The sequence below is a fragment of the Fukomys damarensis genome, unplaced genomic scaffold, assembly GCF_012274545.1.
Source record: "Fukomys damarensis isolate Sample0158 unplaced genomic scaffold, DMR_v1.0_HiC HiC_scaffold_4, whole genome shotgun sequence".
NCBI lineage: Eukaryota > Metazoa > Chordata > Mammalia > Rodentia > Bathyergidae > Fukomys > Fukomys damarensis.
In genome coordinates this window covers 566498-581988 of record NW_022900916.1, presented here as the reverse complement: position 1 = coordinate 581988, position 15491 = coordinate 566498, and the positions used below count along the sequence as shown (strand labels likewise).

Below are 15491 nucleotides of genomic sequence, written 5' to 3'. Positions count from 1 at the left end.
CAACCACAGGGAGCATGGCCGCAGAAATGCTGATTTCAAAGCATAAAGGTGTTTTTTTGAACTTACATGCTAACAACTATTACTGTACTATCACGGATGTGATGTGCACCACAGGAATAGCATCATGGGTGCTTTGTCTATTCACGATTTTCCAAGGGTTTGTACCAGTTTCTATTTTTCTTTTCCCTGCAAGTAAATCCCACCTCTCCCACCTTTGTATACCACTTTATGTTTTTAGACTTTCACTTTTCGATCATATCTGTATCACAGAAAGCATTTTAAAGCTACAGGGAAACATAAAAGATAAAGCCCTCAGTTCTTCTCTCTCCTCATCGTCAACGCCACTCCTCCGCTGCACCCTTCGTGCGTCCCGCTTCACAGGATCAGGGTCTGATTGCAGCCGGCCCGTGTGCCACGGTTCTGCACGTAAATACCACGGACACACTCTCACGTGCGGGCACTGCGTCAGCCTGTGGTGACTACACGCACATTCCGCGCCCAGCGAGGCACAGCCATCTCCACGATGACCGAGCCGCTCCGGCATGCAACACCCCTACCCCACTCACCGTTTTAACCATTTGGAAGGTTTTTGTTCTTAACGCATATAAATTACAGTATAATGAATATATTTTGGTGGCTTTTCTGTATATATTTCAGTATTTCTATAAAAAGAACTGTAGGAAGAGGCTCACTGGGACAATGGAACATAGTGTATGAACTTTTCATTCCTAGTGTTTGCTGTTGACTCTGGGGAACAGAAACTGCAGAAGGCAAAACCACAGACAGGAGCCTCTGCAGTTCCATTCTTCATGAAGGTCTGCTTTGCTCTGCTTCTGCGAGAGCCTGAAAGCCATGCACAGCCCTGTAAGAGCAAAGCTTCCCAGCAATGCTTGGGGCGTTTCAAAGAGCTGAGTCTGAGAATGAGCAAGGTCTCGGGGCCGAAGCCCCTGGAGAGATGGCTCGGCACTCACCATTCATGCCATCACACTTGGAGTTCCCCACATTGAAGCAGGAGGTCTTCATGTTGCCAGGAAGGAGATTCCACCATTTATACTCAAACCCCAGGGCTGGCTCCGTTCCTGCAGGACAGGGTCTGCACTCTGCACAAGACAAGGGCCGCAGTCTCCAGTGATGCCATCAGACACCGCCTCCTCCACCCCGACGCCAACTCCCCTGGAAATCACTCACTTCCTCAAAAGCAATACTGAAGGAGTTTCTGGACAGAGCATGCATGTGTGTGTGGACCTGGCAGTTTTTGCTTATTTTGCAATAGATGTGCATACACTCAACATGCTGGACAAAGCCAGCTTAGCCTTAAACACATACAGGTAAATTTTTAATTTCCTTATCAATATCCAAAGGCAAAAGTGTTACACAAAATGACACCAAAACAGTTGTCCTCACACTTAAAGAGGCCGCGGGGTCTCAGAATCCTCTCTTCTCAACCCTTCTTCAGTCTCGATGAAAAAGTTATCTTTTAAGGAATTCTTCCCTAAGAACAGTTCAGAACAAAGTCCCAGCAGTCCAAGCGACTGTCCCACTATGGTCTAGCTCATGGGCCAGGTGATGCTTTACCCACCCTTTGTGCCATCTGAATACGTCCCAGAGGGACAGGGGTGACAGGAAGACGATCCGTTATTGTAGAATCCTGGGTTGCAGGGAGGACAGTCCTTCTTCTCTCCAGAAGGGGGCAGTCGAATGGCATTAGTGAGGTCCTCCCTGCAGATTTTGGGCTCTATCCACTTGTACATGACCTGTGTCTGGGAAAAAAATCAAGCAGGAGAGTCACGTAACATGCTCGTGGCAAGGATGTAAAGCTGACAGCGTAGGAGCAGTGTGTACAGCGCAGAAGAAGGGTTAGTACAGAGAACCTGAAAGAGCAAGGAGGAAATCGGCACAGAAATGGTGTGCGGTAATAGACCTAGAAAGTTGGTTGATGCAGTAAATAGGATTAGAGATACGAGTATGAGCGATCAAGAGCGTCCTTTTTCGTTATGTATTATTATTATTTGTTTTAGGATTAATGTGATTAATCATTGTTGAAATGATACTAACCGGTTATTAATAAGGCGTTTTGATGATGGAAATAACATGTTGGGAAATATAATAATAATAATAATAATAGGTAATTCTATTATTGTAGGCACAATGAAAGAGGTAAATAAATTTTCATTCATTTTGTCTCTCAAGGGGTTTTGTGTTTTGAAATATTAACGGATTTTGATTGAGGATATGAATGGTAATGGTGAGTTAATACTTTTTAAGTGACTGTAGCTGACAGTTATGGGGATGCCAGGCTCTTCCCCAGGACAGTGCTCTCGAGACAGATGGCACAGTCGCCGCCCGACCTCCCGGCCCTCAGCCTCGATGCAGAGACTCCACCCCTCCACCCAGCCCCCATCCCGTGCCTGACACCCGGGGAAGAGATCCAGCTCCACATCGCCACCCTCCGCGTCGGCAGCACTGGTGACGCTCGCTTCCTGGGTCTGTCTCCAAACCTGGTGGCAGACGTGCTGCGGCCCTGAGTCCCAGAACCCACCCGGGTCACCGCTCCAGGCTCTGCAGCAGTGCCCTTCACAGCCCACGCTTCACGCTGCCCACAACACGCGCCCACACGAACGGCAAAGACACAGCCAAGGCTCAAAAGCGCCATCACCAAACTAATTCTCACGTGGAGTGGGAAATACGGAAAGGGCTCTAAAACAAGACTGCTATGATCTGTAAGGAAAAAGTATTCTAGGGCAAACCAAAAGGCAAACTTTCACAACAAAACACAACTTTTTAAAAAGAGACTAAATAGGGGGCCGGGGACTTAGCTCAGTGGTTCCACTGCCTGCTTCATGAGCACAAGGTCCCAAGTTTGATCCCCGGCACAAAAAAAAAATAAAACAGAGAGACACGTAGTGACCTATGGAAATATTCGCCCTTTAAGGCAACTCCTGCCACAGGAAGTCCCCTGTGAAGCCAGAGAACCAGATCAAAGGCGATTCCTAACTGCAGTTTCCAGTTAGTGGAGAATCGCGCACCACCAGCCCACTCAATTTTATCTTGCAGACTATGAAGATCGGTTACCTCACATGAGGAAGGGTGCTTAAGAAATGCCTGACAGACAGAAGTCTCAACCGAACTGTGAATAACATGCTTTCTGTTACCCTCTTTTCCACACTGCTGCTACGGCTTAGGCCATGCCCCACTTCTCCAGCTCTGTTACTGTGAGCATCGAGGGACTTACCAGATACTCTGTCCACCCGGCAAACCCCCAAATTGCAAGCTAGAAAGGCAATAGAGAAGCCAGAGAATCTAAACAAATGTCAATGCCCAAACTTCCCAAGTTATTCTGGTATTGATGCAACGTGTGACCTCCTACATTCTTGGGAGCAGCTGGTCCCCAGGTGGGACGCGGGTGGTTCTCCAACGCCTTGGGAGGTGTGTGCTAATCCTCACCTTATAGGCACCCAGAGCAGGGCCAAGCTGCACTTGCCCAAAAGTTAGGCACAACTGCTAAGCTGTGAAGCAGTACCAGCGAGGGAGACCGTTTGGAAAGGATAAAAACAGTAAAATATGCAAATCCATTTTGCAAAGCCATCTACCCACACGATTTCCAATACAAACAACAAGCTGGGACTAGGAAATAGGCAACAAACACCTTCAAACACTGAACCATGTGGAAGTCAAATTTCAGACACTCTGCAGGGAAAGCTGTGTTTACACAAAGCCGCTTGCCTCAAGTGGCAGACCAGTTCTGTGTCTTCCTCGTGGGGACAAATGCTTTCCTGTGGCTGCCCGGGAAACACAATACTCAATATTTATGAAAGTTCACACCAGATGGCTTGCAGTGCAGGTGAAACGCCAACAATCAGCTCCCTCTGGGCCAAGCTGAGACACAATTATGAAATGTTTTTATGAAACCAAAACTCTTGCAGTCAAATTTACTACATTTCCATTAAGACTACAAAAGAGCTATTTATGCTATTTACAAAAGGGTATTTATGTTAAGCACGCAAACAACACATTTTAGAAACACACAAGGACTGGATGTAGTTCAGGGGCAGAGTGCTTGCCTGGCACGAGCCAGCGCTGGGTTTGGCCCCCATTACTGGGAAAAACAAGTAGAAGCCGATCTTCACACCAACTAAAATTTGAGACTAGGAGGACTAAAGGCAGACAATTTCTGAGGCTGGACTTGTCCATGGCAGCCTAGTTTCTTCCTGCAAATGTCAGCGAACCAGGACACCAAGGCTTCACGGACTGGCTCAGTTCATCTGAGCAGCACCTGTCTGTTCTCAGAGGATCCACTGGCCTCCATGTCTGCACCAGCCCTACACTCGGCCCAGCCCCATCTCTCCCAAGGGCCAACCTGAAACTCTGGTCAGCGCTCCTGCAACCAAAGCCTGAGGACAGGATGATGGTGTCTTGGGTGATGGTGCCTGGGGAAGGGTGCCCAGGGAGGAAATGAAACCAAAGGAACACAGACGGAAGGAGCAAGCCTTCTGATGGAACAGGCTGCTCACTGTGACTTCCCGGGGTTGTCCCTCCGCCCTCCTCCAAGTCAGAGCTCCTGCCTGACTTCTGAAAACTAATCTTAAACTTACTTCGCACAGGATTTCTTAATTATCTCAAATGTGGAAGCAAAGCTGTCACCATGCTCTGCCACCATTAAAAGGATACATGTGGCTCACAAGGCAAGGGACACCCACCACTTCCCACCCGGAATAAACGCACACACGTGTGCACTCATACACCTCATACACAACATGCACGCCCCACAACAACTCCTCTGCCTGGGTCTAGTGTCCATGTCAATAAAAATCTCAAGTTTCTCTGTGAGCCACCAACTAACCAGCAAACACAACCACTTCCCTTGACTTCTAAGGTCATTCGAGGCCAGGCACCTGTAGGACCAGCTGTTACCCCCAGAGCAGCTCAGGTTCAAACCAAAGCCCTCTGCTTTCCGGGCAGCCTTGTCCCTTTGAACAGCTGCTACTTTCTTCTGTTGGGTTGCACAAGTCCTCTAAATCTTGGGTCCCTTTGGAATCTTTTTTGCAAGTGAATATCTTCTTCCCCAAATGCTTCTCTGAACCTTTCACACAAATAGATTTTGGTTCTACTAACTTGTGCTCCTGGAATCAGCACATGGGAGCCACTGCGAATCTTCACTGCATCCTCCTTCCCAGCTTGAGGAACCCACATATGACACCTTCCCAATGTCTTCGTAAGGTCACGGATTTCGAAAGTACTCAATTCCTGTTCTTCTTGGTATGTGCTAGGATGTGTACCCTTGTTATGTTCGCATTCCTATGGCAAATCTGAGGACCACATTCCTACCCGATACCCAGTTACTTAATGAAACACTGCACACGTGGCTCTTCCCTTGGCTGTGTGCCGCCTGATCCTGTCATGCAGCCTACAATTCGCCATCATATTCAAGGGAGATCAGGAGAACTGGTACCAAACATTCTTCTAATGTTAAATCACACACATTTCCGGAAAGCACTCGCCCAGGCTGGGGCATGATGGCACAGACCCGTAATCCCAGCACTCAGGACACCGAAGCGAAAAAACAGAAAGAGAAAGAAAAGGAAGAAGGGAGGAGGGAGGAGGGAAGGAAAAGTGCTCGCCCAATATCGCCAGCCGTGATGTGCTCCTGTTTAAACCCCAAGTACCGAACTGTACACAGATCTGTATGCACCTACACAGGTAAACTGACACAACGTAATATAGCTTTTATCTATTTTCATGTCAGCTCAGATAAAATGCTTTCATATACCAGATCTCACTCAAGCCTCAGAAATGCTGAATTAATGATTATCACACAGAATAAATTAAATTTAGATTTCCCTTACCTATTACAAAGATGAGCTTAGCTGAAATACATTCAGCTAAAAAATACCAAATTACTTTTAACCCAGTTTAATGATACCTCCCCACATATGTTTTCTAAATAGAAGCACCCTTACAGTGCTTACCCTCAAAAGTCCTCATTTACTAATATCTGTTTGGAATTTCCAAACTAAGTTTGCAATGTCATTGTTTCAGTGATGCATGCATGTAGGAGGAATGCAGTGAAAGGCCACTCTGACTGCCAGTGCTCTGCCGTGACATGTCCAGTGCAGGCGGACGCTTTAGTCAGGAGGATGGGAGTCAGCCCAGGTTCACACACACACGTCTTTCCACTGGCTAGATGGCATTTGCATGGTCACTGCTTCACATTTTCTGGTGCAATTACACAGTACTCTGTGATAACTGAACTAGCCTAGGCTGCACAATTGTTATGGCTAAAATCTGAGAGACCAAAGAATGAAACAAAGTGTAAAGATATTTCCATCCTCTGAGTTGCAGTACAAAATCTAAAGCTGTGCTCCTCCAGAGATTATGACTTCCGAAAAAATAACATACACAGGGCAGCAACTCATGGAGCACCTGTCTCTGCCCAGCCATGCTGGGTAGCGCACACCGCGCATCTGTGTCTCCTCACAGCGGCCTCGCTGTGCTGTGCAGATGAAAAGGCTGAGGCAGACAGACATCAATTTGCCAACAGCCCAGACAAGTAGCAGGTCTGGAAGCCGAAGGCAGGCGCGGCCTCAGCTCCTGCCCCTCAGGTCTCCCGTGTCCTGCACAGCGCCCCCCATGAACACAGTGCACAGGCCGGCAGGATGTATAGGGCCACGGATACCTTGCCTTCCTCGTCACAGGGCGTGTGGATCTGGAAGTAGTCCTTCGTGGTGCAGGGAGGGCGCTCCGTACACACGCTGGATCCTTCCTCTGCAACACAAAACAGCCCCTCAGAAACGGGCCACTGCCTCTGCGGCTCGAACAATGGGCAGAAACTGAAAGAAAAAGGCAAACTGCAAAGTAAAAATAACCTGGCCAGAGCAATTTAGGCAGAACTAGTGAGTCCCAGAGAAAACAAAGGCCCACATTCCTATGTTCCCTGGAGCAGTGTTTCCGTGAGAAGATCCGTTTTTAAACATGAGACATCCTCCATGATCAGCAAACACTGGAAATGTGGAAAAGTGCACAACTTTCCAAGTACATCTCCATGCCAATAAACTGTCTGAAAGCGGAAAGCGCAGGCGATGGGCGCTGTGTGGGAAGGGAGAACCCAAGGTCATATTCCCCGTGCCTCAGGGCCCGCCCCACCCCTGCGGTCAGGCTTTCCTGGGAACACTGCCCAGCGTGCCACCTACCTGAAAACTGGGAGTCACCATCACACCTCACGCACTCCGTGGCCCCCTTCTCCGAGTAGGTGTTTCTGGGACATGGCTGGCAGCTGAAGGAGCCTGGCTTGTTGCTGAATGTGCCAGGCTTACAGGGGAAGCACGCGGAGGTGTAAGCCACCCCTGTGTGCACACGAGAAGAGGGCATGCGAGGGAGAACCAGGGTCAGCAGAGGTGAGAGACGTTCACGGGAGAAAGCTTCCACTCCACTAATCCAGCAGTAGGAGAGCACTTGCCACGTGCGAGCAGCCGCGCTATGCGCCAAATTAAACACAGCAGGTCCAGCAAATGCTTGACACAAGATGAGCCAGAGGTGGAACATACCACCCCGAGTCACCAAGGACAACTCCACGAACTAAATCACGGGGTGACTCAGGTCCCCACAGCCCCGTCAGCACGCCATTCTGTCAGGAGTCCCCACCTTCTCCTTTGAGCTCCTAACCACAGTAAGCCCTGAGAGCCCACAAATGACCAGGGCTCTGGCTTGTAATTCCAGCTGTGGCCAGCAGATGCCGCTTAACTAATGTGTTAACCCTGCAGGAAGGGGCACTCAGAACATACTGAAATAAAAGCAAACTTTAATACAGAATCACTACTTTAATTAAAAGTAGCTCTAACCGAGGATGAACATGGCCAGTTGATGGGCCGCTTGCCTGGGCTGGAAATGACCCCTGCAGTCGGAGGGCAGAGAGGTGCAGGAAGCAGCCCAGACCTTCCAGCTGCTGTCAATGGTGCAGGGTGACCAGGTGCCAGCTCACTGAGGAAGCTGATGCCTGGCACCAGATACTTCATGAATGTAAAACAGGCCCCTACTAGCACAGAAACCTGTGCTTAGACATCCAAAGTCGTCACTGTGCTTCCCTCTTTACACAGATTTGGTGACTCGGTTCAGGGGTACAAGGAAAAGGAAGTAAACAATGAACCTGCTAGAAATAAAGCCAGGTCTCTCTCGACCTGTAGGCGCCTCCCACACTGACTCTTATCCCATAAGCCCTGGGCCAGGCGGGCCGCTCGCTAATGCACATCCCCCCACAGAGCGGGACGGGGCTGACGACTGACGGCTGCTGCTGACCTTCAATGGTGATGTTCTTCACCAGCACGGGCTTGATGGCCTTGGCGCCCATGAGGATGCCTGTGGTCCTCCAGTAGAGGATGTTTGTGCCCGACTTCAGCATCACCTGGGGAAAGACGCACAAGAACGTGCTAAGGAAGCCCTGCTGTTCCAGCTGAACCAAAAGCTATTCTCATACAGTTTTCTGCGCATTATAATGAAAAAGCATTGCTTTCGAATCAAGACGCTTAAGTCTCCTGTTAATTCTAACCTAAGCTCTGCTGAATGTGACACTTCACAAATAGTCTGGCAACCCACACAATGGAGTAAGAAAGGAGGAGGGGAAGCTTCGAGCCTGAGCAAACAGAGAGGACTGGAGGCCCTTGCAGGAGTCTGGCTCTGCACGGAGAGGGCCTGGTGTTAAGGGTGGCGTGCTGCCTGTGTCCCTGCTGGGGCCTGCGTGGGCCCAAGGGTGCCCCCTGCAGTTCACTCTGCGCCCTTCTCTAGGCTGGCGGGGTTCTGCAGAGGAAGACTGCTTGGGTCTGTGGAGCTGCGACTCTTGTGGGCCTGGCCCCTTGCGTCTGCACCCTGCGTGTCATAGCAGTCACTCTCGCGCTCCCCCAGGTGAGGCCCTCCTCCACCAGGCCTCCCCAGGCCCTGAGCTTCCAGACCGCAGACCACACAGAACCTCCCAGTGTGAAGTGCCAGACGCAGGTGCTTTGGCACTAATACGGCTTCTCCTAAAAGTCTACAGCAACAGGACAGCACAGCACTGTGCCCACAGTCACTGGACCTGAGGCTCACATGCCGGGTCCAGCACTGCCTCCTCTGCTGGTGCAGCACTCTGCTACTCATAATCCAACTAATGTACGCTGCTGCCATGAGGGGAGCGGCTCCAGGACTCCTTGCCTTCTCCTTTGCCACCTTCTCCCAGGCTCAGCTGTTAAAACCTGCCCATCAACTGCCCCTGCCAGAGACCCGGAGAAACGGTGCCCTCGGCACTTCCCTGGCGGAGCAGCCCTCCCAGGGGAAGATGGTTTGTGGGCAGTAGCTCGTGCTGGCAGACACCTGGACTCAAGGTGAGCGGACCCCAGGTGGTGCTGATATCCACATCGAACACACAGATGAAGGCAAGACCTCCGAAAGTGCGCGCTGCATTCTCCCTCCAGGTCCTGTCCAGCAGAGGAGAGGATGGTGCAGTCACCCGGCTGGAACTCAGGCCACACTGAGGGCGCCATACCCGGCCCTGGCCAAACACATCCCACTTAACGCAGCAAGAAGATCCCAGTTCCGAGGTGGCAAATGCCAGATGCAGAAAGATTAAGCGAATCACTATAGAATCACAGCTGTGTCGCAGAGCTGGGTATTAAATCCGTGTCTTGCTCCAAAAGAACAGGGCCCCAGATAACAACAGTCTCCCAGGACCTGTTACCTGTCAGTCCTGCCTGAGAGTTTAAAGAGCTGCCCTGCAAAGGGGCAGACAGCTGCTGTGCTTGATGTGACCAGGGAGGCAGGGTTTTCACTGGTGGGTGGCAAACACATAGAGGTCGGGGTCTAAAGGGTGAATTCTGTGAGAATCGAGACGTCCAGCGGTGGGACCACACAGAACTCAACAAAACAATCTTGAAAATCACGCACTGGACACTGCAGAGAAAGGCGGGTGGGAAGGAGTCAAAAGTCTTCCTTCCCATCACCGTGACAGGGCCTCTGTGAACACACTCACTCGGTGCGAACCCGCATGTCTGCTCTGAACAGCCTCTGCCTTGCTGGTGCCCTACAGTGCCCTGATGGAGGAGGGCTGGAGAGGGGTGGGAGAGAAAGAGAAGACTCCGAGGGGAAAGAAAACGCATGAAAAAGGAAACTAAATAAGAATCTGACTTCATGAACCTCAGGGGCAACTTCCTCCTTCAAAGGGGATTCTCTCCATGAATGGAAAACTTTTCCCTTTTAAAAGGTATGCTTAGAAAATGTGAGGAAGAGAAAGTACAAGAGCAAGACAGTGGGAGGAGAAGGAAAAGCAGAGACTCACGGAGTGAGAGCCCCACTCTCCGTTGTCCGTGAGCTTCACCCACTTGTCCATGGTAGAATCCATCTCCCGGCACTGATCATTCTGAATCTGCAGGTAAAACACAGGCTCCTGTGAAGCTTCCGAACAGAGGTTTCAACACACTGCACCCTAAATGGCAGCCGGGAGTAATTCCCAGCAGGTCGCACACCTAACCTTCAGCCCCAGGGACCTCTGCACACGTGAGACCTCCATGCACACCATGCTGCTGCTGTGCCCAGAAGCAGCCCAGTGAGTACAGAGGAAGCTACCACTGGAAGTCACCCCAGAAATCTACCCAACTTACCCACGTGTTACACCGTGCAAAGCCAACAGTATAAAAATAGACCAGGGTGGTTTTTATTTTTGTGGCAGCAAAATTTTTAGTTAATAAAGAGGGATTTGCACCAATTCCTGACAACTTAACCCAAATGTAGGTAAGTGGCTATGGCCAAAATTAAAGTCCTGATTTTTTATGTGGAGACATGTTAATCATTTGGCGTGCTGTTTCATATGACTACAGATACCTGAGCATCAAACACTTTCTAATTTCCCAACAACTGCACCAAAATGCCAAGGGGTTAAAATGCTACTTTTCTACGATTTCTAAGCTTTCTAGTTTTCTACAAAGAACAGAAAGACTTTGAAAAGTGAGGTCAACTTTCCAGTTGTGCCATATAGTCAGCGGCACAGTAAACCTCACCTTACCAGGCCTCTGCCCGGGGAAACAGCCTCCTCTCTAAATCCCTCCACTGCTCTCCTCATCACTGGCCAATTTGCAAACATCAAAACGCTCTCTATAAGAGACATTTCCTAAACACGTCCTAATGAGAAATAGGTCCTTTGGCCATGCAGACAGCAGAGAGTATCCCCTTCTGAGGAAATTTACTGTAACTCAGTTTGCGTCCTACTTACAGTCCAAGCACATTCACCGATTCAGGGTCAGCGCTGAGCCGTCTGAGGGACGATACAGGCCAGCGTACACCTCTGCTGGTGCGGGGACAGCTATGGGCCTGAGTCTCTGTGACACCCACCCCAGCATGCTGGACACCTGGTCTGTTCCCCATTCCAAAAAAAAAAAGCAGGTATGATCTTGGTCCAAGCACTAATTCTAAGTTTCAGTTTCACCATTTTATTTTAAGAAGCAGTACGAATGCATAGACGTCTGCATGGTTCTGAAACTAAAGATTGCTTTCAGTTAATGCTCACGTTTAACTCTCACAGAGCACAGCCACGTCTCTAAAACGTCAGGCGTCTCCCTTCTGTTAACACCAGGACAGCAATTGTGAGATGCGGGCCCGAGCCAGTAACTACAGCCTATAAAGATGAAATTTCAACAGGAAAAGGCCCTTCTGAGACTACATCCAGCAGAACAGGGCACCCGGAAAGGAAGTAACAAAACATCGCTCTCATGGGACTCACTGGGCGAAACTAAACACTGATGCTAACAATCAGGTACCTGGCTCGCTACTTAAGTTTTAATAATACTGTTGACATGTCCCAAGAACTACCAAATCGTTCATTCCTAGAAGTGTTACGCAAATAAAATGTAGCTTAAAACGTGACTGCGTTTGCTCAGTTTCCCAAGCCCCTCAGAGGACATTCGTGTTAAAGGCTCCTTAGACATCTTCTCCAGGCCACGTAACAGGAGGGGGCCGGAACTGGAAGCAGCCTCACTGCTCAACAGCACACAGCCCCGTACAAGCGGAGACCAAACCCAGAATCTCTGAACTGCAAGCCCAAGGCTCACATTTTATAGAAAATACCTCTCGCCACAAAACTTTTGATTTAGACATTCTCAATACCGAGGGTAGTGTAAATCTACTTTAGAAAAGTACATTTGTTCCTAAACCTGGGCCACAGAAACATTTTTCAAGATATTTTCCCATCTTTCAGCACAACACACTGTGTTTAGTGTAAGAAATCAATCTGAAAACATTGTCAAGCCTTGGAGTCACTGCCACGACAAATATCTGCTCAACTTAGTACAGTTACATAGACCAATTAGATAGTTAGTGGTTGTTCTGTAGGTCTGTCATTGTATCCTGTGTTGTGCTATTTAACCATGCCAGAAACACGGACTACCTTTCCACTGATCCCTTTAGACTTTATGAAATTGACAGAAAACAGAAACATGCAGCCACGTCTCTTAAAATAATTGCCCATGAATACACTTAAATAATTCTAGTCGGTAAATAAATGTTTTCTCTTTGAAATTGCCAAGAAAAAAACACCATTTTAAATAAAAGCTAAAATTGACAAAAGTATTTTTAACAAAATAGCATTTATGGCCATAAAAAATGAAGTTAAAATGAATCTTGGGGAAAGTTTTAGGCACACGTGGTCTAAAGCAAATGATCAGCTAACAGGCTCCGCACCAGGTGGAGCACGAGGCCAGAGAGTGTGGGCAACTAGAGGGCAAACGCTTCAGGAAGTTCCCTGCTTTCATTATCACAGGGTTCAGTGAGCACCAAAGTAACTGGGGTGTAAAGCGGAGTGGAATGACGCATTACGGGAAATTTACATGAATGTCCCTTAAAAAGAACAAAGGAGGGCCGGGGATTTAGCTCAGCGGTTCGGTGGCCTGCCTTGCAAGCGGAAGGAGCTGAGTTCCATCCCCGGTACCAAAAAAAAAAAAAAAAAGAAGAAGAAGAAGAACAAAGGAATATAAGAAGCCTTACAAAGAACTCAAAGAAGATGTTGTTGTCGACGTACTGGTACTCGAAGAGGACGAAACCAGACTTCTTCAGGTGCACAGCATAGATCAGCGACACCGTGCAGTCGTCACGATTGGACTCGATGTAGTTTCCACGAGGGACCCAGGAAGAGCTGTGGGAACAACAGCGGGTAGGGCTGAGTGGCAGCGCCCAGCCAGCTTGCAGATTCGGAGCAGTTCCGCGGGCCACGCACAGCTGTGGCTCAAAAGCAAACCCGTCCCTGAGGTGAGGCTCATCTTCCTACAAGGCTGTGTGCGCCGCTGGCTATGAAGCGGCTTTTTTTTTTTTTAATTTGAATTGAATTTATTGGTACATTCTAGGTAGACAGTACAGTTCCATTCATTACTGGGATCTTGTACCTTTACATGCCAGGTCTTGGTTCTCATTTCTTCGCCTTGTCCCCACCTTCCTTCACCCCCTCCCCCCTTCAAACACTTTAATTGCATTTTTACATTTTCTCATATTTTTTTCCTTAAAGCGGCATTTTTTATCAAAACTTTGATCACCAACGAGATGACCACAGCTGCTAACCTCCTGGGTAAAATGATTCTTTAAAACAACACCCACACTTGTACTTACACACATGTGCGTGCACACTGCACATATATGGAAATCATGACAGTACCAACAATGCTGAGGAGATGAGCACATAAAGGCACGCCTTCTCCTTGCTTCAACTGCTCCGGAAGGCATGGTCACAAGCACTGAAACTCGTGTGGATGATGGAGCTGGTTTTCCGTTCTCAAATTGTGTTAAGGTTATTTTTAAACAATTCATTATTTTAAAAACAGTATCATCATTTGCAGGGTTTATGACACATTTCTAAATTATCAATATCAAAAGATGAGGGTGTAAATGTACCTATACTGTTACAGAGTTTAACGTTACACAAAAGTACAATGTCTCTACACTACAGTTAGAATACACATTGCCATTTCTAGACTTTACAACCTGGTGTAGCAAAGATATCCCAAGACATAAAGCAATACTAGCTGGCCATGACAAAAAATGATTGGTGGATTTTACTTTATTAAGGTTTAAACTTCTAGTTATCAAAGAACAACTTTAAGAAAATAAATAGGCAAGCAGGTGTGCTAGTGCACACCTATGATCCCAGAACTCTGGGAGGCTGAGGCAGGAAGATCACAAGTTTGAGCCTAGGTGGGCAACTTGATGGCTTAGTGAGATCCTGTCTTAAAACTTAAAATAATTTCAAAAAAGGACTAGGATGTACTTCAGTGAAGAGGCCTTCTGTTTAAACCCCTGTACTATGGAAAGGAAGGAGGGAAAAGGAGATGAGAGAGGGAGAGAAAGAGAGCAGGGAAGGGAAAAAGGCAAAAAGCACAGATGTGGAGGAAGTAACACACATGGACACACACGTGTGTGTACATAGTAAAAGTACACATCACACACAAGTGCTCACGTCTACAACATACGAAGAACTGTTCCGGCTCCATGATTCTATCTGCTGTGTGACCCAGCCAGTTTGAAAGATGATAACGTAAGGTCGGGTGGTAGAAAAAAGGAAGACAGAAAAACAGCGAAATCAGACTGAGATTTACACTGGGAAAATTTTCCTGGGTTAACTTCTGCTAGTCACTGAATTTCCTTGGTTAATCAGCGACTCCAGGTAGGAAAAGAAGCCACGTCAGCATCTCCTGTCCACCGGAGCAAGGATCAGTCTCACACACCCTAGTAGCGCCTGACCTTAAGGAATTATTTCTGTAGGGCACACAGCGGGTATGCACTGAGAAAGCACTGAAAGAGCCCTGAAAAGCGAGTACTGAGACACAGCACTGACACAGAACTGAGTACGAGAGCACTGAGGGCACCGAGACAGCACTGAGTACTGAGTGCACTGAGAGCACCAGGAGGTTGAGGGCCTCAGAATGAATGCAGGCCGTGGGAGCCGCGCCCTGGGGATGGATTTGTGCCTTTCCCTCTGGGCACGGCCAGGCCACACTTTCCTCCCATCCATGCCTGGAGCGTGGGAAGCCCTCAGTGGAAGCTGGGCAGAGGCCAGCACACTGCTCTCAGAACTGCGACGCAAGTAAGCTCTCCCCTGTGTAGGCTACCGGGTCTCAGCTTCTGTCACAGGGAAGGAACACAGCAGGGCGACACCAGCAGCACCTGGCAGAAGAGGAGGCTGAGGGGAGGCACGCAGGGGGGACACACTGCTTTCAGCCCAGCCCAACGTTTCCCAGCACCCTCGGTTCTTAGAAAGTGGGTTCCTGAGAGAGCACTCCTGTCAGAAGGCAGCCGGGCTGGGGTGCAGTGCTCTCCACTGCAGCCCCAGTAAAGGAAAAGGCAGCCAACTGAGGAAAAGGGAAGCAGCAGCCCAAAGACAAACACTTGCTTTGCTTTTTCACACAGTTCAACAACCCGGCAACGCTGCCAAGGCAATGCTGGCAATCTCAATCTCTCTCTCTCTCTCTCTCTCTCTCTCTCTCTCTCTCTCTTCC

The 15491-nt window shown here is 48.7% G+C and overlaps 1 protein-coding gene across 2 annotated transcripts in view; it reads right to left on the bottom strand.

The window, feature by feature from the left end:
- Window positions 1–15491, bottom strand: part of Elapor2 (endosome-lysosome associated apoptosis and autophagy regulator family member 2) — a 61463-nt gene that overhangs the window by 34589 nt on the left and 11383 nt on the right. For both annotated transcript variants that reach the window (XM_033756460.1, XM_033756462.1), the window contains exons 2-8: window positions 12994–13141; window positions 10298–10384; window positions 8290–8395; window positions 7188–7340; window positions 6674–6762; window positions 1580–1760; window positions 972–1100 (exon numbers count right to left, since the gene is read on the bottom strand). In XM_033756460.1, the coding sequence (XP_033612351.1) occupies window positions 972–1100; window positions 1580–1760; window positions 6674–6762; window positions 7188–7340; window positions 8290–8395; window positions 10298–10384; window positions 12994–13141 (893 nt within the window). The remainder of the gene's footprint in view (window positions 1–971; window positions 1101–1579; window positions 1761–6673; window positions 6763–7187; window positions 7341–8289; window positions 8396–10297; window positions 10385–12993; window positions 13142–15491) is intronic.